Source organism: Pinus tabuliformis, chromosome 3_2 (genome assembly GCF_031772625.1).
Source record: "Pinus tabuliformis cultivar Carrire ecotype Pingquan chromosome 3_2, CPIR1, whole genome shotgun sequence".
NCBI classification, from domain to species: Eukaryota; Viridiplantae; Streptophyta; class Pinopsida; order Pinales; family Pinaceae; genus Pinus; species Pinus tabuliformis.
The window spans coordinates 912010679-912036989 of record NC_142302.1 but is presented as its reverse complement, the minus strand read 5'-3'; the positions used below and the strand labels follow the sequence as shown (position 1 = coordinate 912036989).

The 26311-nt window shown below is 38.8% G+C and overlaps 1 protein-coding gene across 1 annotated transcript; it reads left to right on the top strand.

Moving 5' to 3' along the window:
* The first annotated feature begins 23628 nt into the window (after positions 1-23628).
* LOC149183591 (uncharacterized) lies at positions 23629-25113 on the top strand. Its single transcript, XM_089414999.1, has one exon. The coding sequence runs from the start codon at positions 23629-23631 to the stop codon at positions 25111-25113; it is 1485 nt and encodes a 494-aa protein (XP_089271125.1).
* Positions 25114-26311: the final 1198 nt, after the last annotated feature.

Genomic DNA, 26311 nt, shown 5'->3' with positions numbered 1-26311 from the left:
CAACATAGGAGTATTTTCTTTCTGTATCATTTAAGTTTCGAATTAAATAATATATAGGATGTTCTATTCCATCATTTTCTTGTATTAAAACCATAGCGATGGTTGTATTTGCGGCGGCGAGATACAGGTTAAAGTCATTTTGATAGTCAGGAGCATACATTAATGATGCTTTTATCAGGGAATCTTTTAAAGCATCAAAGGAAGCTTGTGCAACCTGATCCCAGTTGAAGGGTACTTCTTTTTTCAAAAGATGAGTATAACCTTTAGCGAGTTCGGCGTAATGTGGAATGAACCTCCTCAGAAAGTTTTCTTTCCCTTGGAGTTTCTGAATCTGAAGCAAATTTGAAGGTGGAGGCATGTCAAGGATAGCCTGAACCTTACATGGGTCGAGACGAATTCCATCCTTACAAACTACAAAAACTAGTAATCGACCAAAACCAACACAAAACTCACACTTGTGTGGATTGAGTCGTGTCTTGTAGTGTCAACAACGTAGAAATATGGCTCTCAAATGCTGTGGATGATCAGTCCACTTTCACGAATGAGCCGGTAAATCGTCAAGATATGGTTGAACGATGTGCTTGATGTCATGGAAGGCGTAGTTCATTGCCCTCTGAAAAGTTGCCCCTGCGTTCTTCAAACCAAAAGGTAATTTTTGGTATGCAAATGTGCCCCATGGACATATAAATTTAGTCTTTGACTGGTCCTGTGGGCGGATATTGATTTGGTTGTATCTGGAAAATCTATCTATGAATAAAAATATTTCACATTTGGCACATTCATCAATTATCTGGTCGATGAAAGGTGTAGGATAGCTGTCCTTTGGACAAGGTTGATTTACATCCCTATAATCGACACACACTCTAATTGTTCCTTGTTTTTTCATTACAAGAACAATGTTCGATACCCAATCAATTAGAGGAACATGGTAAATGAACCAGCATGCAAATTTTTTTCAACTTTTGCCTTAATGGCAGCGGCTTTCTTTAGGTGCACCAGTCGAAGCCGTTGTTGTAATGGTTTGACATCTGGATACATCTTGATCTCATGTTCAACGATGCTCGAGTCAATGCCTGGAATTTCTTCATATGACCATGCAAAGTCATCTCTGAATTCGCGAAAGAGAGTGCAGTAGATTTCCAGTTCTATTGAAGAACATGATTTGCCAACATGAATATTCTCTACAACATTAGGTTTGGTCGAGATATTAATTGCTATAGTTTCTTCAATATTGGACAAATTTCACTCGGATTCCACTATGTTTACGGTATTTGAAAAAAAATCAAAGACTGATGGGTGTTTGAGGTCGCTTGAATAATCTTCAGTGTTATCTTGAAGGTGGGAACGATGGTGGTAATCTTCCCATGGTGTCTTTCCTATCATCATAGACTGAATGATTCCTTCGTCTGTAGAATGTATATGAGACCAAGGATCGGAAGAGGTACCGTACTCTAGAGACCTATCTATCCAAACACCCGCTGAGTGTTGATTTGGGTTTGCCGCCCAGGCCGAGAAAATTGATTGCTACAAAGATTCTATGGGGCTTTGGGGCAACACTTCGCGATGATCCACACTATCAAAATGTTCAGATTTCTTCTTAATCTTTGATGATGTAGAAGATATCATATGACAGGTTTCCACTGTGGCCACTTCCGCCAGATTACTTGGAGGTGGGAGGGAAAAAGTACCCATTAAGGAAGGGTCTTTTAGGAGACCTACTCCGACATGTTGAAGCGATTGAGAATTTCCATGGATCAATGGAATGCTTCCAGTAGCTTGTGAACTGTTGGGGAAAAAGGTTAGTTGGTCAATGATTGTAATTCCACTTTGGAAGGGAAATGCAATCTTTCTAAAAAATGTTGACACAACAGCGGCCATAACATAAATCGAAGGCCTTCCTAGCAAGATATTGCAGTCAAGGTTTCCATCAATGACCTCGACTTCAATTTCTACAGTCTTGCCCCCCAATTCAACTTGCAAGTTACTTAATATCCCATACGGTGTGTATGTTCTTCCATCGAATGCTTTTAATGTCATTGAAGATCATGAAAAGGGTGGTGAGCCTAATGTTTTCCAGCAACTCATTGACATAATACAGGCATATTCCCCCTCATCAATGATTGTTCGATGAATAGTTTTATTGAGGGATTTTACTTGTATGAGGAAAGCGAGTTGGGCTGGTAACTGAGGTTCATATCCTTTATGGTTGAAGGCCACAAGATTGGAATCCATTGGGTCAATCCCACCTATTGTTGATAACAAAGCCTGCTTTTGGGAGGGACAATTTTGTAGTACTTCTAGTGTCGACATAGCGGATGGTGATTGAGCCAAATCCTCCACTATATTATAATTTCGTGCTGCTCGAGCACGAGGCTTAAATGTCGATTTATGTACTACTCCCTTTGGCGGATTTATAGTTAGTTTAGGAATGATGGGCGGAACAACTTCAGGTGAAGTTGTTGTCGAACTACCGGGTTTATCTGTAGCCTTGTTGTTCGACGACTGTGGATTCCCATAATCTTTATTCCTTGTCAATATCAAAGCATCATTTTGCTGTTTCGAGATGGATAGCATAAGCACTTGGGATGGTGAAGCATGATTGATAGCAACCAAATTGGTTTCTGGGCTCGGAAATGGATCAGTCAACACCGCTGAGGTACTTGAAGTTTTTAAAAATTTCTTAACCTTAGCTTTATATGGACAATCTTTCGTGAAATGCTCATCATCGCATATGTAACATGGATAACGAGGTTTCTTTTGCCCAGTTGGGTTTTCAGAAGATTTTTCTGGAGGTGAATTTTCTTGTTTCTTCTTATTATTTTTCCCTTTCTTCTTGCCCCCTGGTTGCTTTGGATTTTTGCCCTTGTCAGATGACACGGCATTAATCTCTGAGGCAAGAGGTTCTTCATTTGCTTTTTGACTAGAAACAACAAGGGCTTTTTTAGATGTAGCCTTTGCAATTTTCGTGCTTGTGGTACCGATCACACCATCATCAGCATGAGAGTCCTTATTTGATTTAGGAGGGGGAGGAACGGAAAATTCTGGTCTAGGAGCGTCAAGGATTTTGTCGTAGTGTGCCAGATTGAGTATAGATCAAGTCTAAATATTGTGCACGAGCAATGACTTGCTCTTCAGTGACAACTCCACCCTTAGCTACATCCTTTGTAATAGAGGGAAATAATGACTTAATAAACCATTCTGATAAAAGCTGATCAGGAACATATGTCTTTACCATTCGACGACGACGCCGCCACTCATGAATATGATCAGATATCTGAGTGGTTGTTGTCTATTTAAAATTGGTAAGGAGTTCTGTCCCCGTTTCGTACCTTATGGGTAACTGAAAATGGGTTTAAAAGGTAATGCTAAGGGTGCTGAAGTTATCGAATGAAGCTCTAGGCAATTTAATATAACATTTTGCTGCCAGACCAGTTAGCGTTCGTTGAGAAAGGCGAAGCCTAATCGAATCATCATTTAGGGTGCTAGATGAGCACCACAAATGGAAGGTCATTACATGATTCGATGGATCTTCACCTGGATTTCCATTGAATTTAGGAATATCAGAGGGAAGTTTATGAGGAATCGCTGGCCACCAAGGGGCGTAAGCAATTGGATCATTTGTCAGTTGGCTCAAATATGGTAATTCTAGAGTTGCCACAAAAGGCAGCAGTTGATTCAGGTTAGGTGAAGTGTACCCAGGAAAAGATGGAATCGCCTGAGCAGTACGTCTTTGCATACCAGCATAGTGTATCTGATGTTAGTAACTTTGATAAGGTTGTTGGACATAACCATTATGGTATGGTTGTTGGTAACTGTTTTGAAAATGCAGTTGTCCATTACCTACAAAGCCTTGTTGCTCAAGTCCTCCGTATGTTTGCTGGAATTGCGGTTTTTGGTATTGTACCAACCATGGTTGTTGGACCATTTGCTGTTGCCCAATACTGGAAGATTGACCAAGATGCAGAGTGATCATACCCATTCGGGCCTAAGTCGTTCCAGGTAATAAAGCACTAACCTGAGGTTGTGATTGAGCTGTAGAGACAAGAGGTTGTTGTATTACAACCTAAGAGACTTGAGGTTGACATATAAGGGCAGTGCTTGTACTTGCGACACAGTCACAATAGCAAGTGTAGTGGGAATATTCGACACATGTTGGGTTGGTTGCATTGAATATACAACCTTTGGTTGTTGAGGCAGTATTGGTACCCAACCGCTGGATGTAATTCCGGTTTGACATAAATTTTGTTGTAAACTCTCATATGGTTGTTCTCCAGGAGGGAACAATGAAAAATCATACTACCCTCCATATGGCAGTAGTTCAATGTTCAAAGGATATATCTGTCCTTGAATACTGGTCTGCCCAAATTGATACTGGCATGCAGGATCAATTTGCTGAGTTTCAACATAAGAAATACCAAATGGGATTCCAAATGAAGAAATAGGAATAGACCATGTTGTTGAAACAGTCCCTGAATGGACTCCAGCTAGTGATTGGTAACTAGCTGGGACAGATGGTATACCAGCAAACATTGTAGGAACGGCAGTAGGAAGCTCTATTGTAGATGTATCAGATGATACAGTCCTAGATGTTGATGGTTGTTCAAACATATTTAGTCTATCCAAAATATTTTCTAGCGATTCGATAAGAACTTGCTATGAAGGATGATTAAAAGAACTAACTTCAGGATTAGAAGGATATAAGTGAATCCCAACTCCAAAATGCAATGGGGTACTGGATAGAAGATCCTCTATTATCTCTTCTATTGCAATCAATCCAGGTGGAAGAGGTAGACCGTCAGGTCCGTAAAATACTTCTGGAGCCAAAGAAGGTATTGATTCTGCAGTGACAAATACCAGAGGGGTGACACCTTCTGAATTCTGGAAACCAACTTCAAAATGTTCAGGTAAGTGAACTTCAATTTCTGGATTAGCTCTATTCAAAGATGTTTTAGGTATAGGAGTGTCTACCGTTACACTAGGATCAGTTCTAATGTCCTCTTGTAACTGCGGAAATCCTTCTCCAAAGGCAGATGTACCAGAAATGATCGGAGTAATTGTAGTCTCTGATGATGTCGAAACACAAGCTTCAAATAAATCAGGTGAATTAGACTCAGTTAAACGAGATCGTTTTGCTTAGAATTGTTTCATTTCCGGGGTCAAAGACGGTTGACTCGCTAGTCTCCACGAATGACGGGGTTTTGATTGACTTTCCTCCATGATTGCGGATTACTAGATAAACTCAAAATTTAAGGGGAAAAATACTATTCCGAATTTAAATAAATTTTAATGACACTTTGACACAACTTTTGATTTTTCAATTTTTAAGAGTTGAGAAAAAGCTAAAGATGACTCTAGTCCCCTTCTATTTTTAATGAGCCTGAAGTGACAAGTGCTCAGATGGAACTTTTCTTTTAAGGAGTCGAAAATGAATGAAAGTGACTACTCTGGAGATCTAGACAGAGGGATTACCAAACCAATCGCAAAACTGCAAATACACCTTGGTGATAAATTAAAGAGAAATTACCAAGGACTTATGTATGACAGTCAATCTTCCCGAATGTTGTGTTCAGTGCATTGCGATCGATAGGGAAGTAGACACGGCTTCCTATGGATAAAGGATATAAGCCTATTGTGGTCTCCCAATATATACGCGATGGTATGGGGAGCACAACTCCGTACTAGCACTTGTCGTATCAAAGAGGAGGAATCACCCAACCTTCGATGAAACGATAGTTACTAGGTTTTACGACGCTGGAATACGTCTCTAGCCTAGACCTCTAGATGTGTTGCGTTAAGTTCCAAAGCATTGTTAAGCTCATTGAAAATTATTTTAGAGTTGATCTTTCTTAGAAGTTTTCCTTTCAAGGTTCACCACATGATTTTTATGTAAAATTCCTAAATATGATATCTAAAATGATAAACAATCGTTGTTTATTCTTAGTAATGAAAATCCTAGCTACTAAGGAAAGAAGATTACGATTCTTTCAAACAGAGAGCAAAGAGCACACACTAAATGCACTTTTCCTAAATCATTTTTCGCACACAGACTAAATGCAAATGCAATGCATGTATTTTTTTTTGTTACCTTAATGTGAGAAATGCCAAAAAGGAAAACTGGGTATATATTTGAAATATTTTCTTCAAAGCGACATTTCAACAATTTCTTTTCAAAACGAAAGGAAGACTAAATGACACTTTTTGATTTCGAATAGAAAACTGCTTTCGACAATTCAAATATTAATAATTCAAATCAAATACAATGACAAAAGTACAATCGACTATCTAGAGGAGGAAGACTTTACGACACTGTTCTTTTTGACTCAAAATGACAGTTACGACACTTTTTGCATCAAAATGACAGTTTAAATAAGTTACTTTTGACTAAGGATTGCAAATGATGGAGAAATACATAAAAACATTCACTAATCCTAATAAATGGAGGTTGAATTATGTAAAGGAAGGAGGCTTCAACAATGAGATACTGATCATAAGCAGCAAAACAACTGAATAGAGCTGAAAACAAGGAGAAAAACCCAAATTTCAAGGCAAGAAATAAGATTACTCAGTCATCGCAACTGTGCTTCACAGAAACATGGATGCATCTCACCTGCTACACACAAGGGGTGCAATACATATTGGCTTCCAGTGACAAACAGTGCGATGGGCTAGGAAGTGAAACTGAGGTGGCTTTTTACTTAAATTTGCAGCTGAGTTCAGTGATTTAGGCTGAGCAATTATGAACACTAAAGAACAAAGTACAGGGGTATGGTCTTAGGAGGTTATTGAACTACCAACAGGGCATCTAGGATGTTTGTAAGTCAGATGTTCAAATCATAAACTAAACCAGAGATTGACTAAAGCAGCATTCATCTACTTCGGAGTTGCGGAGCAAAAGTGGTTCGAAGGCTATTTGGCTAACTTCAGGCTACGTATATAGTTTATAAAACAAACAATAAACAACAAACAAACAAACTATTCAATCCCCAGTGGAGTCGCCATTTTGTTTCTGAGAAAACTAGTGTCTTTTCGATCTACTAGTCCCACTAGGATTAGCAGTTATCTTAGAAACAAACAATCAAAGCAATTTGCAATTTCCTTTATGTATGATAGATAAGAGAGGAACAAAGAGACCAACTTGTATCTTCCACTTGACTCCTTGCTTGATTCCTCTCTCCCTTCGTAGAGCTTACACCTCTTCTCCCACTTATCCCGCTCAATGAATACTTGTAGAGACAAAGTAACAAAACACCATCAAAGCATCTCGATCTATTATATCATAAACAATGCAGAATCAGAAGTACATTGATCATACAATGGCATTCATAAACAACAACATTCACAGATACATGATTGTATGGAGGAAAACTCAAAGAAATTTATTAATAGTAGATGGGATAATTACAACCCAGCTGTCTGATCCAACATCATCCTCCCATCCTCAAAGCCCTCTTCACCTCATGAAAAGCAAGATCACACAACAATACAATGCTCTTTCTCAAAGATAAACTATCAGCACTTCCTTACAATTACAAAATTCCAACCTCTAGATCTCTCAGATGAGGGATCCATTTATAGATGTCTGTAAGGGTGTGAGTCATCTCTTGGTTTTTTATTAGTGTCATTCCACTTGTTGTTCTTGGTTCCACTTGGATATTTCTTGGATCTCTTACTCATCCCTGGGCCAATTGAGCGAGGCAAGTGTCATAGGAGAAGTTTCTGGAAGATTCCATGAGTATCCACTTAGCAAACTGTCTTGGACATTTGTCCATCCTTACCCATCGCACCCTACAGAAGGCCTCTTCAGTATGCATTGCACTTGGCTAGTGTAGAAGTTAGTATGCATCGCACCTTGACAGTGGGGCAGTTAGTATGGTCCAGTTTTGGCCAGTTCTGAGTGGGTTTTCAGGTGGAACTTTTGGGGAATGATGTAATCAGTTGAAAATGATCCTTTAGGGTATGAAACAACACTTTTAGGGGTTAAAGAGCCCTTGGTTTATCGACATATAAGATTGGGGTTGCAGTGCCAAAATATGTCTATAACAGGTACAAATGGCTTTGCCCCAAGCCCTTCCTTAAAGGTTCAATGAATAAGCATTTGACAATGAAATCAAGGGAAAAAAAACCCTGGTTATCCACATTTTTTACTTGGTGTTTGGCTATGGGAGGTCTCTTATTAGATAATATATCAACTTACCTAGGTGTGTACAACCCACATTGTCCCTAGTATGAGTTGAAACCCTCAACATGTCCTTTGGATTTTCCCTCTTGCTAAGGTTTCCTAGGCCTAGGTCGAATCTTTATTACTACAATATCTCACTAGCTCTATTAAATGGGAAGTCACCTTTTCATGAGACTTCTTTCCTTGGGCTATCATATTCACATTTACCTAGGTGATTATTAGATTTAAGATCCTATTTTGGGATTGGAAGAAGAGAAGTGATGGTTTGTTTAATGTAAATGTGTCACATAACTTTTCTTGGTATAATAACGCATTGATATGTTCCAACTTATTAATGGAAATCACCGTATAGACGTGTAAAGTGTTCCTTGAAATAAAGCATGTACCAATAATGGTTTGAGTATTGGCATGGTGCTCCATGTACCATGTTCAGGGTGCTACCTAGCCCAACTAGCTCTTTTTAGGGCCTCATGGCCCACCTAACCTCCCAAAGAAACCTCGTTCTACAAGGTTAATCATAATAAACCCAACACCCAACAAGTCAACAAGTGTGAGAGGCATAAGTGCAACTAAATCTATCCTCCAAGCCCACATCACAATGATAAACAGTTTTTTTACTATGGCTTACCATTTAGAGGGGCCCAAGCCCTTGGAGACTTCTATTGATGGATCTAGCATGGCCTACAAAATTATATCTTCATATCTTTGGTTGGGGCCTACCCCAAACATCCATGGCTAACCTCTCCCTAATATTAGCATGGCCATTACTCAAGTGTTTATCTACTCGATAAGTTGTGCTTTGTTGGTTATGTTATTTTCTTCGACATCATGTTGTGGACTTTATAATAGTGGTGGTTTTGGCCAAAGCCAACCATCATTTTCTTAGAGTTTGGACTTGCTTGTGAAGGTTTCTTTCATGACACGCATTTTGTGGATTAAAGCACTATACATATAGGTTTTACTAATACTTAAATAAATCTTTATTCAAAAAAAATATGCTAAAGGTCAAAATTGAGGTGCTAAATGGCTTGTAAAAATTAATGCATGATAAGCTTGATACACACAATCTGCTCATAGATTATAGCTTTGAAAAGTATTATCTATCTTGAGTTATATAGTAAGTCCAAATATATCAGAATATCTCCCTATCAACCCAAATACATCCAAATGCAATGATCATATAAAAATATGTAAAATAGTGACTGTATTGACCTATGTGTGTGTGTGTTATTGTTCATTACTTATGTAGGCCCTCTATCATGCTACTATTTACATATACATGAGACCTCTTATATACTCATGTTATGGCCATAAATGTTTTTAGGCCAAATGAAGTAATTGACGTTATTAATTGTTAATTACCAACACAACAATCTCATGTTCTCTTACATATGATGACATCACTTTTCTTTGAAGTGGATCTAGCATTTTTATTTTGTGATTCGCTCGCAGGCTTGAGATGGCCTTTGTCTATTTACTCACATCATTCTAGTGTTTTATAGACACACAAATTCACACAACTTGGAGCCTTATCTCCCTAATGTGTGCCTTCTTAATGAGCTTGGACCTTCAAAAATAACAAGCAATATTCATCAATTCACTTCCATATATTGGCACTACATGTTATGTATCCATATCAAAATAACATGGAATCATATCAAAATAACATGGAATCATAAGAAAAGATAGATCAACAACTAGATAAGAAACCACTTCAAGGGGGAACATCCCTTTACATCACATAAATGAACAATTCTTGAATGATTCAAATGACAAGGCCTTATTGGTATATATAGGAGTCTAAAGGGTCAAAATATAATTAGGGCCTACATAACAATAATAATGTAAGAGCACAACAATAGCAATAGTGGGCTTCTATGGGGCACACAATAACGATATATAGGCTACACTAGTATTATAGGGACCTAACACTACAACAATCATGATGCTTGAACTATTCAGGGCACAATGTTTTTTAAGCAAGCCACTTGAACAATTCAACACACTCTACATCCTTTTCTAGGCATGTAGCATAACATTTTTTTTCTAAGACTAAATCTATTAAAGATACAAAAGATAATGATACATGGAGGCACCAGCCTCTGCAGAACCTATCTCATAGTTTACCAAGTATTAACCAACAGTAACTGAAAAAAGAGACTGCCCTCAAGGGGAAACCAATCCAAAAATCATGGGGTGAGCTACCCACGCAGGGGAACCAGCCTGTAATTCCCATGTATAAGAGTTTTTGAGCAGAACAAAAACAAAATTGACCCCAAATAATAGCAATAACAACCAAAACTACAAAAAGGACCCCTAATATGGTGACCGGGTGTCTGAAAACCTGAATAAAAAAACTGAGGCATGCTAGGTGTCAACAGGTGGCAAAGGTTCCTCCACGATGAGACACCCGTAGGCATACCTGTCTTCAACGTCTTACAGTTGTATGCTTGTCATGGCTTCCATCTGCATCTTTCCACCTAGAGTGCTCATCGTGGCTTCCATCTTCACATTACCTTCTGGAGTGTTGTTCGTCCGGTTCAGAGCATGCTACGTCTGTTCGGGTCAGAGCGTCATCAGGAGAACTACGAGTCCCTGAGAAACTACCATGAGTGTTCCATCTTCTAGTGCCAGTCCTATCCTTTATGATTCAAGCCAAGACGACAGTACTATGAGGATCCTCTCAGAAGGTGGCGATAATGCAAGGGAGTTCCAAAGTGCATCTAAACTGGAACTGGGTTGAATGACAGGGATTCATCATCGACACCAAGTCATCAGGGGGGTGTTGGGCTTCCGCATCACGCCTAAAGCCAGTCCTCTGGGCATGCCATTTGCCACTGCGGGTGTTGGGATACCAACCCCTGCAGTGAGTAGCAATCAATGGTGAGGAGGAATCTGCAGGAGTTGAGGCAGACAGGGACAACGAGGGAGGGCGAGATTCTCTACCTCTGCTGCTACCCCTTCGACTTTTCATTCTTTGCCTCAAATGGGGCATGTTTGCTTGGTGAATATCAGAACGTTGGGTGCTTGGAGGAGTAGGAGAAGGGATGGAATGGCTCGTGGAGGTAGGAGAGTGAGGAATTCGGTTACCAGAGGCAGAAGTCAGGGACGAATCAATAGCTCTGTGGCAGCAAAGCAGGTTGTGTGAGAAGTGGGCACCTTCGATCATCTCAATGCAATAGAAGATCTAGCACCTTCTCCCCGTGGTCGTTCGAGAGCTTTGCTCTGTAGTAGCGGGGAGGCAGTTACAGGCTAGAGGAGGCAGAACAGGGGGAAGGCGATCCACATTCTCCATCTTAAGGATCAGAATTAGGTAGCCTCAACCCTCATCCATCATTAATGTTTTTCGGCTTTCAGACAGCATTAAAACACCATAAATTATGGCGGTGGGCATCTTGGTTGCAGCGCAAGTGGCCATGTGGCTATGCCACTTGCCCGCCCCGATGAGCCGCGCTGTACCAGTGCCATTAATCACCCCATTAATCCCCCGCATCCGGGAATTTTGCATCTCTCTGCACCAGATTGATGCATTCCTGTAAATGAGAGTTGTCATTTAAAATGTCAAGCGAGCCAACGTTTAGAACTTGATCACTATTCACCCCTAGATTTTCCAAGAGATTTGCCACTTTATTGCCTTCCCTTTTGGTGTGTTGTAAGGTGATTGCTCTATTGTTTAAGAGCCATTTCTCAATGAGCTCTAAACGTGTCGCTAATCTCCAGCTGTTAGCTACCTTGTGGGCATGTGTACCTTGAAGAATACGCTTGACTATGGTGATAAGGATTTGTGAGTCTCCTTCAATTATTAAAGGAAAAAAACCATGCTTCTGAGCTAAGCACAGTCCCTGCCATAGTCCTTCTAATTCCGTTGAGTTGTTTGTATCCCATCCTATTGATCCATAGAAAATCAGGAGAGGTATGCCTTCATGATCCCTGAAGATTCCTCCATATCCTGCCTTACCTGGGTTGCCTTTAGAGGCTCCATCAAAATTTAATTGTACCATTCCTTGGGAAGGAGGTCGCCAATGATTTGGAGCGTTGGAATTTTGAGCGATGTTGCTAGAGTGCTTGTGGGTCTAGGGAATACAAAGATGCCAATTCTCCCATATATTCTTCTCCTAAGTAAGGGTAGGTAAGTCCTCTTCATGCCAATTTTGAAGAGTTAAGGTTTCCTGTAGATTGTTACAAAAGTTATTCCATAGGATATCCAGAGGAGTACATTGATTCTTAAAAATGTGCTTCTTTCTTTCTTTCCATAAAGTCCATACAAGTAGGCCTGGAATAATTTTCCATAGTGAGTTTAGTAGCCTGCTCTTGTAAGGATCAATTGTCCAATTTCTAATGGTGTTTGTGATATCCTCTGTTACTCTACCCCTTTTTTGACATCTGAATTCAATTTTTTCCCATAGTTTGTTGGCAAGATGGCATGTGTCCATAAGATGCTAGATTGTCTCTTCCTGTTGGCCACAATTGGGGCATCGGGAGGGCCCATGGAAGCTTTTCTTCCTTAGATTGTCCCAAGTGAGAATCCTTTTTTGACATAGCAGCCATAGAAACATTGAGATCTTGGGCCAAATAACCGGAGACCATATTTTCTCCCATATTGGGCATTTTCCATCCTGATAACCAGTCAAGAGATTGTACGCCTCTTTTGTAGTGAAAGTCCCATGTGGTGTATATCCCTATCATAGGATATCCTTCTTATCTGAGAATCAGATTTTCCTATTCATGAGTTCTGTGTCCAGCTCATTATAAATTTTCTCTGTTCCTTGTTGGATGATCTGTGCCATTTTTAGCCATTGCCTATATCCTTGATTTAGGCCTGGAGTCCAATGTTGATTGATTGTTTCCTCCTGTTGTGTTTCCCAGTCCTCTGTATGTGGAGGTTGAAATACATTGTTGAGTCGTGGTCTTTGATTCCAAGAGTCCATCCAGAATCGAGCCTTACTTCCATCTCTGATTTCCCAGAAACTGTGCTGATGTATCATGTTGCTATGTTGTTTTACTGCATTCCAGATTAGGGATCCCTTTTCAATAGGAAAAAGTCTGATTAATTCATTTGGAGGCCTATTATTTGCATATTTAGCATTCCATAGTGTTGCCCAAGGTGTGTGTGGCGTTGATAGCCATTTCCACCATATCCTTGCTCCCATGACATAATTGCTATGTTGAGGATCCTGAAGGCCCACTCCTCCATATTTTTTAGGAAGGCAAACTATCGTCCATTTAACCAATGCCCATTTTCTATTTTGGCCTAAGGATCCCCATAGAAATTTATGTTGCAAGTTTTTGATTCTTTTGAGCACCCATTTTGGTGCTACTAACACAGAGAAAAGATAAAGAGGCATCAATTATAAAACGACCTTAATCAGCACCATACGACTGACCATATTAAGGGCTTTGTAAGTCCAAGAAGAAAGGCGGGCTTCTAGCTTTTTGAGGAGCAAATGCCATGTGGCATGTTTAATAGTTGAGTCAGTCAATGGGGTGCCTAAATACTTGGAAGGAAGAGAGGCTTTAGAGAAACCAAGGATGCGAGATATAGAGGATTGAGTGGAAGGGGGGGTGTGAAAAAAGAAAATTTGGGATTTTGTTGTGTTGATGCTGGCTCCAGAAGCTTCCGAGTATTCATCAAGCAGAGATTTAAATTTAAAAGCTTCTTGAACTAAAGGGTGCCCAAATAGCATGTTGTCATCTACAAATTGTTGATGGGTGATGGCTGGGGATTCATGGATAGAGATGCCTCTGATCTACTGAGTATGAAGAGCATTCTTTATTAGACGTCCTAGCCCTTCAACCATTAACACAAAAAGAAAGGGAGAGAGAGGATCTCCTTGTCGAATGCCTCTTGAGGGGTAGAAAGGACGAGAGGGAATACCATTTACTAAAATGGAGAAAAAAGATGAGGATATCATATTCATTACCCATCTGACCCAGGTAGGAGAGAAACCAAAGGCAGTTAGCATTCTTTGCATGTATGTCCAGCTTAATTTGTCAAAAGATTTTGATAGATCAATTTTGAGAAGAATACCTGCTTTTTTGTTGTGCTTTAAAGAATGGATTATCTCATGAGTGAGGATGATGCCTTCAATAATTTGTCGTCCTTCTACGTATCCCGATTGTTCTGGCGATATTAACAGGGGAGCAGCGGTTTCAGGCGGGAGGCTATGACTTTGGATATGACTTTGTAGATAACATTGCAGAGAGCTATTGGCCTAAATTTATCCGGAGTCATAGCATGCTCTTCTTTGGGTATGAGTGCAATGAAGGTTGCATTTAGAGATGGAAGCATCCAATGCAAAGTTCTATATTCTTCCACAACCTGCCAAACATCCACTTTGATGAGTTCCCAGAATTTATGAAAGAAGTTGGAGGTAAATCCATCTGGTCCAGGAGCTTTCCCCTCTTTGAGTTGATTCATTGTTGTTTCAACTTCCGAAAGAGTAACTGGTCTGAGGAGTAGTTGATTATGTTCTTCCGTGATAATTTTAGGGATATGTTGGAGGATCCTTTCTATTGCTGGTTGTCTGTTGATTTGTGGTTCCTGATGAACGCTTTTGAAATGCTGGAGTATTTCTCTTTCAATATCCTCATGTTGTTCCATCCTTTTTCCCTGTTGATTCTGGATTTGAGAGATGTTGTTGTGCATTCTTCTTTGAATGGTGGTGCAGTGAAATAATTTTGTGTTCGACTCTCCCTCTTTTAACCACCTTACTCTGGATTTCTACCTCCAGAGGATCTCTTCTTGCTTTCTTCTTTCATCCAGTTGCTTCTATAGGTTCTGTTCTTTTTCGATTAAAGTTTCTGTTCTTCCGCCAGTTATTATGGTTTGTTGTATTTCCATCATTTCTTGTGCCAAAGCTCTCTGGGCTTGGAAGATATTTCCAAAGATCGTTTGATTCCATTGCTTGATATGAGCTTTGAGATGTTTGAGCCATTGTTGAAATTGATACATTTTTTATCCTTCTGGGGGTTTGAAACTTTTCCAAACAGAGGTGACCATATTACTGAAATCTGGTGGGTAAGCCAAAATGCTTCAAAGCAAAAAGGTCTCCTAGTGGAGTTGTCAAGTCTTTTCCATTGCAGAGATATGGGCCAGTGATCTGATCCTGAGAGCGGCAAGATTGAGGCAGTAAAGTCTCCTCCTACATGAATTGCATTGTCAGATAATAAAAAGTGATCCAACCTCGAGGCAATTTGCTGCAAGCCTGATCTTTTATTGTTCCAGGTATAGATTCCATTGTTAAAAGGCAAATCGATGAGCCAGTTATTTTGTATGAAGTCCTTGAAGTGGTTGCTTTCCATATCTAGTCTAACTCGGCCTCCACTCTTTTCTTCCAGCTTAGTGATCATATTAAAGTCACCCCTTGCAATCCAGAGAGGATGAGCTCTAGTGGAATTGATCCTTGCAATTGTGCTCAATAAAGCCAGTTTGTTCGCAGCATCCTGAGGGAAGTAGACATTGGTGAGATGTCCATGAATATTGGTCCCGATAATATGAAAAGTTGCTTGAATGAGATTATGGTTCGCATGAAAGTCAGTGAGCGAAATAGCTTAAGTATCCCATGCTATTGCCAGTCCCCCTTAAGCTCATGAAGCGTCCACTGCCACTGATTGGTTTCCTAGCTAGGCTTTTGCGAGAATGGTTCCTATGGTATTATTGTTACATTTTGTTTCTTGCATGAAGAATATGTGAGGTTTCTCCTGCTGTATCATGTTTTTGATCATTCTGTTTTTCACAGGGTTGTTTAACCCTCTTAAATTCCAAGATGTGAGCTACATGATTCAAGATTGGGTAACGACCTATAGTACTTTGTTAACTTTGAGTATCTTCCTTACTCCACCAACATTTTCTCAATGATGATGGTTCTTTGCAGGTCTGTCTTTCTTCCTCATTTCTTGGTATCTTTGGGGAGGTTTTTCCCATCCCATTGACTGCCTGGTTGAATCCCTAGAGTTCGTTGTTGATGTGCTCTAGAGAGGATTACCTTCAAACTTTCTAGTTGTCTATTCGGGATTTTATCAAACTCTTTCTTTCTGCAAGCTTGCTCAAGACTGAATATATCCAGATCCCCAATGTCAATACTCTCAGGCTCCTCTTCCATATGTTTGGGCTCACTGCTTCCTGCTAGTAAGTCATTTGAATGAATTGGTTCTTGGTGAGAGATAACCATTTCCATTCCATTGTACCTCGATTCGAATTCCTTGGTGGGTTTGGATGTTGGGCTTGTCATGGTCTGAGATGGCTTTGGGTCTTTCCGAGAGACTGAGGGCTGAATTATTGGTTCTTGGTGAGAGATAACCATTTCCATTCCATTGTACCTCGATTCAGATTCCTTGGTGGGTTTGGATGTTGGGCTTGTCATGGTCTGAGATGGCTTTGGGTCTTTCCAAGAGATTGAGGGCTGAATTACCACAGATGGCTTGAGTAGATCTTCGATATGGGTGGAGGGTTCAGAGTCTTTTGAAGCTAATTGAGCTAGGATATCAAAGCTGTTACTGGTGGAGGGTAGGGTTGAGTTGGCTGTGGGATTTTTGGGTCCTGAAGTGGATTTTTTGTGGTGCTTTTTCTAGGTGTTGACTTTAGTAAATCTTTCCTCATCGATTTTTTCTGGGGAGGTATTGGTATTGGGGTTTATGTTTAGGGGGCAGTCACGGAAAAGATGACCATGTGCATGGCATTTTCTACATCGAAAAGGAACATGTTCATAGTCTATTGGCTGAATCCATTCAAAATCATCATGATAAAGACTTACCGAGTCCGGAAGTGCCTTGTCGAGATGCATGTAAACACAAATGCGAGCATAGGAAGTGTACCTTCTTAGTTGCGTTTCTTCGGCTATCTTTATGAAGTCGCCCAAAACATTCCCAATGTCTTTTAGAGATTCTTCATCCCAGTATTCTAATGGAAGGGAGTACAGGCGGATCCAAACAGGCGCCCAACTAAAATCCTCTTTGTCCGGATTGAATCTTTCTATCCAGTCTCTGAGATACAAGCCAGCAGAGTTGAAGAAATAGGGACCTCCATCTAGGACTCTATTACGATCTTCTATGCAGTTGAAGACAGCCGTAAAGAAGCTTTTGGGTTCGAGCTGTAGGGTTACATGTCCTTTGGGTTTCCATTTGGCCGCAACCCAGCCTTGCAAGGCTTTCTTTATTGGCCAGAAGCCAATAAATTTCCCTATGAGAGTGTGGTCCTTCATAAATTGGATTTGGGCATTAGTCCGGTGACCAGGTAGTTCTATCTTGGGTCTCTCTACTGCAATAGGTTTGTAGGTGGTCGAGGTGGCTTTGGGGATCGGATTATCTTGCTACTGAGTCGGAGGCAGTGCCTCCACGTCCTGTGTTGATGTTTGTTCCCTTGCTCTGCTGGGTCAGTCTACTATATAGTGCTGATGGGATCTGCCATGTCAAAATCCTGTTTAGTCTCATTTTGAATCTGTATCGTGTTACTGCCGCTGGGGGGAGGCTCCGCGCCACCCCTCCCCCCCTCCCCGGAAGGGGACCCATATCAGTGGATCTGAATTCTGGGTTGTGTGGTTTCCAGAGAAGCTGAGGTTCTGCAGGTCTATTGTTGTTCAGAGAGGGTCAGATGCTGTGTAGCTCATCCGAAACCCTAAGCTCCCATTCCTCGATTATTAATCACATGCAGCATAGCTTTAATGGCTTGCACCCAAACACATTTTTTTGTGGACAATGCCAAACACACACTCCTCAGTGCACAAGCTTGTAATGACATCCCTTTGTAAATAAATACTTCATGAACCAAGTATCAACTATGTTTCAACACCATTTCAATATAGAAAAAAATAGACATAATGCAAGCACAATGCAATTGGGAAACAAATGTGATTTTCTATAGTTGGGCATAAACCCCACCTCTATTTATAATAAGGTTATGTCAAAACCAAGGGTCACTTACATAAACCATGAGTGAGCCACTAAAACCAATGACAAAAGACACTAGTGACCTAACACCATAATGAACACTAACCTAATAAGAATTACTATACTAACATTAGCCAACTATCAAACATAAGTGACCTAAGTAGGCATTGCAACCAAGAAAAGGTTGGTGTCCTCCCCTTTCTCATTGAGTTTGTAAAACTTGACCTTTACTGTTGTTAATATCATTAAGTTTATAGTCCTTAATTCTCACTATAGTTAATATTATGAACAAACTCTTTGGTCAATCTTCCTAAATTAATTCTTCTATTTTTATTCTATAAATAAATTTCTAGAATAACCAACATACAAAACTCTACAATAAAACAGTTCGTAAAGTGGCATGAATCATCTCAAATTTGCATTGGTTGGTATTGAAATATAATGAATGCCTTGCAAAGATTTTATTCTATGACTTGTCATTGTTATGTTGGTTAATCTTGTTAGCATTATAGTGGTTAATATTGTCTTAATGATACTTATAATCCTCTAGTAATTGTTGTGGTTTTGTTGGATTGCACTAGTACCCTTATCATATCAAGGTTGGCTTGTTATATGATGTCAACATTTAGAGCTAACCTACTTTATCACCCCCTTCAACAATTACATATATGAAGTGTATCAACCTCATTTAACATTAAGTTATTTGATCATATGATATCACATATTACAATGTATTAAACAATGTAGATACATAGATATAGAGTACATATTATGTGCTCTCTTTATTTTTTTGTTTGTTTTTATAATACCCTTCAACAATTACATATATGAAGTGTATCAACCTCATTTAACATTAAATTATTTGATCATATGATATGACATATCGCAATGTATTAAACAATGTAGATACATAGATATAGAGTACATATTATGTGCTCTTTTTATTCTCTAGTTCTTTTTTACGATTATTATGTGATTGGATTCAAAATACTAATCACCCCCTTCAACAATTATATCTATAAAGTGTATCAACCTCATTTAACACTAAGTCATTTAATCATATGATATAACATATCACAATGTATTAAACAATGGAGATACATAAATATAGAGTACATATGATGTGCTCTCTTTATTATTTAGTTCGTTTTTAGGATTATTATGTGATTGGATTCAATTTTGATGTGAATATCACAACTTAACCAAACTTTGTCCCATCTTTTTTGAATTAAAACACTCTCCTCTCTGTATATTTTGGGAAATTTAGCATCATAGCTTTTTTCAAACCTAAACTGTTTCCATTTACCTTATCCAATTAAATTTGCCCCAACTGTAATTAAGATTTCAAACCTGAAATATTTCCATTTACTATTTACCTTATCCAATTAAATTTTCCCCTGTAACTAAGATAAAGGAAAAAAATGACGATTTGCCAAATCATTAAAGTCCATTAGCACCCTGATGTGAGTTTTGTCACTCTCTTACCATATATGCATTACTCTTTGCACTAAATTGCAAATTCCATCTTAGCCCTTTAACTTCCTTCAGACATGGGACCTTTCTGGGAGTCTTTATGAAGACCATTTATCTCTTACTAGTAACTTTATCATGTGATAATACATTTCTTCTATGTCGTTACTTCACTTGCTGGTTGTCTTTTGAGCACTCTTTTTTCTCAGGATGCGTGATATCTAAGCATTGAGGTTTCTCTCAACCTTTTCTACTGGAAGCTCATCTAATGACTATAAAAATCAAGTCATTGCTTCCTTGTGATGTACGCCCTCCCATAATGAAAACTGTCCTTGGTTTTTCTGCTGGGGCAGTAGTGACTATGCATGCTAGTTACTGTTGGGATTTTAGTGGGTATTAAAAATAGAAATATATATAATACAACCACATTCAGCTCCGCTAATCTATAGCTAGAGAGCCGCAATACCGCCTGAATTAGGCAAAAATGAGTATCTATTATCATGCAGCCAAAAGCACATGACACAGGCTCTCATCAGCTCTGTCAAAGAACTGTGAAAAGGTATATCTAGGATATTTCTTTTTCTCTGGTTTATAGACCGCGGATATTAGTGATTATTACCTCCACGGAATATTTGTACTACGCAGAATATTTGTATCAGGCAGATCCAACTGAAGTGTCAGCTCAACCATGGAGACTGACCCCACAAGTGTTGAGAGAATTGAACACATGACTTATCAATAGCAAAGGTGCTTTAAGCTAACCCTTAAGGGGACTTGACCAATTAAGCTAACCCTGGGGTTAGGACATATTTTATCTGTAGAACCATTAAAGCAAATTCCCAACTTAGCAAAGACAGAAATATGGTGTTTACAATAGTCCATGAGAGTGGACCAATAATAACCAACTAACTTTGTTTTTCTTTTCTTGAAGTCCCCTATACAGTATCACTCTTTGGTCTTTAGGATTGAATTTTATCTAGCAAAAGGTCCTGTTAATGAAAACTTTTATCACATCTTACAGGTAAACTAAATGCAACAGATCACTGCTAGGGAAACTAGAAGCTCTATTTGAAATGTGAAGCAGTGGCTCTGATAGAAGCCATTAACAGCCTGTTTAGCTCTCTCACCTGTCATTACACTATTCAATTTTTTAGCTTCTATAAATTCCTTGTAGTAAGGGCCAACATAACAAATTCCCCACATTGGGCAGAATTACAATTTATAAAGGAAATGTGCTGCCATACAAATGTGAGGTAGTAGCTAGGAAAACCAGCCCAAAAACTTGGACACCTTCCTGTTTAGAAAATCTCTTTTCAGCGGCTAGCAGAGTAGCTGGGCTAGTTGTAGCAGCTGGAGCTGTGTAACACTTGGATTCTTGTTGCCTACAATTTCTCTTGGAGAAAAGTGCATCTTAGGACTCTTGTTAGCAGTAAAATAGTATATAACTGAAGGACACTCTGTTTTCTGTTCTATCTATTTGCCATTGTGCATTTCCTGTTATTTTGCTGTATATTTTCTCCTCTTTCAAGTGGTTGTTGTTGACTTGGCTTGTTTCAGTTGTGTGACTAGATTTTCTCAACAAGTACTAAACTCTCAAAGCAGATATAGCAGTGAAGTTAAGGGGAATGATGTAGTACTAACTCAACATAAATCATATGTCTATCTTATTAAGTTTTATTAGTTCTTAAGCATTAATGTAGCCACATAAATCACTATTAAGTAAGCAGTTTATTAAGATCACTTCATGCAGTCCACCATTTATAAGCTCCAGTAATTAATCTTACAGCTTTGTCATCATGTTTTTTATGGAGTCCACATTACACTGCCTTGGTCTAGGATGGACGTTTTAACAATGTATTACTGTAAAACTAGTTTTTGTTTAAATATTAGTTGTGCCTTCATTAGAAGGCAGTGTACCTTGTACTCGGGTAGCAACGTGCTTCCATTTATCTTGTCGAATGAGACAATGTACATCCCTATCATTTGGAAGTAGGCGCATACCTTTATCTTTCTATATCTTGTAATTCATAGTCTTTCTGCTAATTTTATAGCATTTCTGATTTTTTTCTTGAATAATTCCTAATGGTTTTGTTAGTTGAGCTATATTCCGTTGCACTATTCATCGTTGTACAATTTGGAGCATTATGGGGAATCACTTCCAGTAATCTGCAGTAAAACTACTATCCTCGAGATAGGAAAACACTAAAAACTATCCAGCTAATACGCATGATTAGGTGATAGAAATTAGACCTTTTTCTTCCAACTAGGCTGGGACTAGCCCCAATGTTGGATGGAAGAATGATCTTCCCACTTGCTGGATCCTGTCACCATGATTATGTGAGGCTCAGTCAAGCCTGGATGCCCCACAGTTTTTTTATCCCTCATGGGTGGCTCGCACCCTCAACCCCTCCCCATAAGATTTGAACCAGTGACCTGATGAGAACTAAACAACCTATAAATAAGAATGTAGGCCATCAAACATATGTTGGGGGTAGGTACTGCAGAAGACAAAGTGGTAATCCAAACACTTCACATAGGTTTCATTAAATGATGAATCTGATGCATAAATGGGTAGTAGTATCGAGTTCAAAAGTTATTAGAAACCTTCACTTTACTCCATTACTTTCAACATTTTGCTGTATGTGGTACTGAGTTAATACGATTAGAAAGGATTGGAAAGGCTAACGGTTGTATATGGAGTTTTAAGTCAGGACATTTGGCTTCTGTTTGCTCTCCATTACTTTATCTTTTGTAGGCCTCTTTAAAGGCTAAAACTGTCTTCTTCGCTGTAGTGAGGACTCAAAATATACACACCAAAGGTGTTGTTTAATTCTATGTTGTATGTGCTCTGAGTCTCCTAGTTTCGACTTACAAAGTTGGTAAGGCTACTCCCCAGTGTTATCAGAATCAGGTAAGCCTCTCCACTTGACTTGATAGAGTTTGTATCTTCTTGCCTTTGTGGCAATCAATTTAGGGTCCGAAGATTGAAGAATTTGTTCAAATTCTTCATGTTTCTTCTTTGGCAGTTGCTCCTTCTAAGTGGTGTTGTCATCCGTACATGCTGCAGAAATGCTAGTGCTCCTCCAACCACACTAGTCCAACATATATAAAAGCAAACGTTCATACTCTGCTTTGTGTCTACTTGGATTCAACCCATAATTCCCCTGTACAAAGTTGTCATTTTATCAAATAGCTCATTTTACTAGTTTAATGGGGCTGGCAATGTGAGTACCAAAGTGAGGAAGGATTTGTCAAATTAACGCAGGGACTTGCACCTCAAAGCTGATTTTGGATTGCAAAACTTGTGGTACTGATAAAGCCTCATAAACCACCCGTGTCAGAATTGTTATCCATTTGAATTATTCACGACACACATGCCCAACACATACAATTAGAGAGAAATTGACTATTTAAAAGTGTCATCATTTAAGCCCAAGTTCTTAACTGCAATTGTTGTTGGGTCCAAATTATTTTCTACTTGGAACCTGCACTTTCACCTTATGTTTTCCTTTTGTTTATCCAGCACGATGTTTGATTGTCTGCTTCCGTTTCTCACCTAATATAAGCATTCTGATTCTTGGACCTTTTCAGAGGTGAGATGAAGCATGATACTTTATATATCCAAGGTCCTATGCCAAGTGTTGTTTTTTCATGTAATAGTTGGATGCAAAATGTGTTTAAATAAACAATGTTGTCTGTCTTGATATTGTGCGTTTGTCATAGACCATTTATGTCAATAGCTGCTGTTAATGGACATTATTGAGCATATTTATTACTTAAAAACTTCCTTCTTTAAATGTTTCAAATTCAATCCAAACGACTGTAAATGCTGAGAATATACTGTTATCAAATCACTGAAATACATGCTATCCAAAAAGAGTAAATAACATGTTTCAAAGTTCAAACACAGCACCTCAAAGATGAGGCATAAGAAACATTATGATTTTGATTTTGAGTGAGCAAAACTTGGGCTTCAAGTATAACTCCTTGCTTCTTAGGTACCCATATGTGGACACTGGCTTGGCAGACTGCTGCTTTTACTTTTTTTATCAATTCACAGCACACTTTTGGTTTTCTACTCCAATTCATAATAGATGGCTGGTGTTGTAATGCAGGTGGTGCAGGAGTTGCTTCTATCATCGCCAAATATTATAGTGTCCACAGATGATCAGGGAAACACAGCGCTGCATGTAGCAGCTTACAGAGGTCACCTGGCCATTGTTAAGGAACTTTTACTATCTATTCCATCAATGCTACTTGCAACAAATAATGACGGAAACAACGTCTTACACATGGCTGTCGCTGGATTTAGAGCTTCTAGTTTTAGGATGCTTGATAAGCAACTGGATCTTGTGAGATATTTAGTCTCAGATAGAACTATAGATTTGCCAATCATTGTCAATTGCAAGAACAAAGAAGGAAGAACTGCAATGCATCTGGCTGTCCTTGGGAAGGTTGTTCTTGAAAAACTTGTGGAAGTACTCTTGTTAGCTCCCGGGTTAGATATCAATGCCCATGACAAAAATGGAATGACTGCTGTTGATATACTGGAACTGAACCTACTCTCTGGTATAACATCAGAGGCATTGCTTAAGCAGATGGCTTTAGCGGGTGGAAAAGCAATGAGGTCCCGAGACTCGTCTTTAAGCAACGCCAATGTTTATTATGGAAAGATTCACGGTTCAGATAACAGTCCAGGCACATCATTCAGATCTGTGGATACAGATATCAATGTATGCACAAATATTGAAGATATGTCTGACCAGGCTAAAGCTGTTGAGGGTCTTCTGGAAGTATCATCCAGGAGACTTAGTCCATATGCATTGTTTGATTGCAATAACAGGAGAATGCATTATGTAGGGAATCAGAGGAATCTTGCCGCTGCAAACCGAGCCAGACAACGCCTTGCAACTCTTCTAGGATGGTACAAGGGAAGAAGGGCTACCCAAAAACAAGAACAACAGGGAATTCAGAAAAACAAACAGAACATAGAAAACAAGTCTACGACATTCAGAGAAGAGGAAGCAAGTCTCCAAACAATGCACACTAAGGAGTGGCTTAATCATAGGAGAGCATCCGAGAGTCCATTGCCACTGAGGCAAAAATTCTCAAAAACTTCAATATCAGGCAATCAGAGTTTTTCATTCACAAGGAAAACACCTAGCCCATCAACGAAGCACAGGCTTCCGATGCTTTGTGGCAATGAGGTTGATGATGCAGTTTCGCCTGGGATTTCATCATTTGCATCATCATCAAGGTCATTTTCACAATCCCCTGTAGCATCCCCATTATCGCTAAGTACGAGACTTAAGTGCTTCATTCACAACGGGTCCACACAAATCTCACACAGGCCCTCTATGAAAGATGGTTCAGAAGATGATACTGATGTTCCAGATGATTCTGGCTCAAGGCCACTACATGATGCAATGAACCAGTATTTGTGCTTCGGGATCCGGGGACTGCCTGCTGAGACTAACAAATCAAAACAAAGAACAGGACCCGGGTATGGTGAATTGTGTCAAGTTGAGCAGTCCCCAAATTGGCTAGAAAGCCCACAAGTGGTTTCTTCCATGATTTGAATGCCAATAACCAGGTTGAGACAATTGATACATCAAGCCAAAGACCTATCAGAAGCATCACAGTTGAAACTTTCATGCCTTCATGCACAAGCTTGCCTAATGAAGCTTACTAGGAAATCAATTCCTTTTTTAAAATCCCATATTACCATCCTTACAAATCTAGACTGCAACTTGGACACACACAGTGTTCATCATGCATAGCCTCATTGATACTAAAAGGAATGCCAATAATTCAATTTTTAGGACTTTTCCTATTTTTCTAATGGTGAAATATTCAACATCTTCATAAATGAGAAAACAGACCAATTATTTTCTTAGGAAGGCCCAAATACTGAGTATCCCAATCAAAATGATATGAAGAAGTGCAATTTTATTTCTCATTGTACAATATTTAATTGTATTTGTTATTTTTATGTTTGCAAATAATGGCAAACAAGTTGTTATGTAATATGTTTCAATGTAAATTATTATATGATAATTTTTTCTCTTCCTTGAGAAATGTTATTGAAGAAGTGCAATTTTATCCATGTTCTCATTTTACAATGAACTTTGTGTTTTGTTTAATATTTAATATGTAGTTGTTATTTTGATTAATATTTAATATGTAGTTGTTATTTTTATGTAATTGTAAATGAGTTGTTATATAGAATTATGTTTAAAGATGTTTTTTACAATTCAATACAATAAAGATGTAAATTTCTTCATTGTTAAATATGGAGTTGACATATGATATTTAAAAAAATATTAATAACAAAAAAATTATTTCAATATCGACCATAAATAAAATATTTTTAATCAAATCCCTTGTGGTTGCAAGCATTTTCTCAAGTTTCTTTAATTTAAAAAAGAATTCACCTCTAGGGAGTTGATTCCTCTAGGCTCATGATAGATTTGGTGTTAAGATGGATCTACACACACATATACCGCATGTCAACTCCATGTTGAGCATGGAAGGAATAATTCATCCCCCTCCATTGAAATGTTTTGACCATAAGATTTTTTCTTTTTGCTTTCAATTGTTTTAAAGACACACAGACACACACACTAAACCTAAACATTGGGATAATTTATTTATGTTCAACATTGAAATATGTTTTTTGTTATTAATATTTTTTTAAATGTCACGAGCAACTCTATATCATTAAAGGAATTACACTATAACATTAGTATCTTGACATGTATATTAATTTGTAGTTAA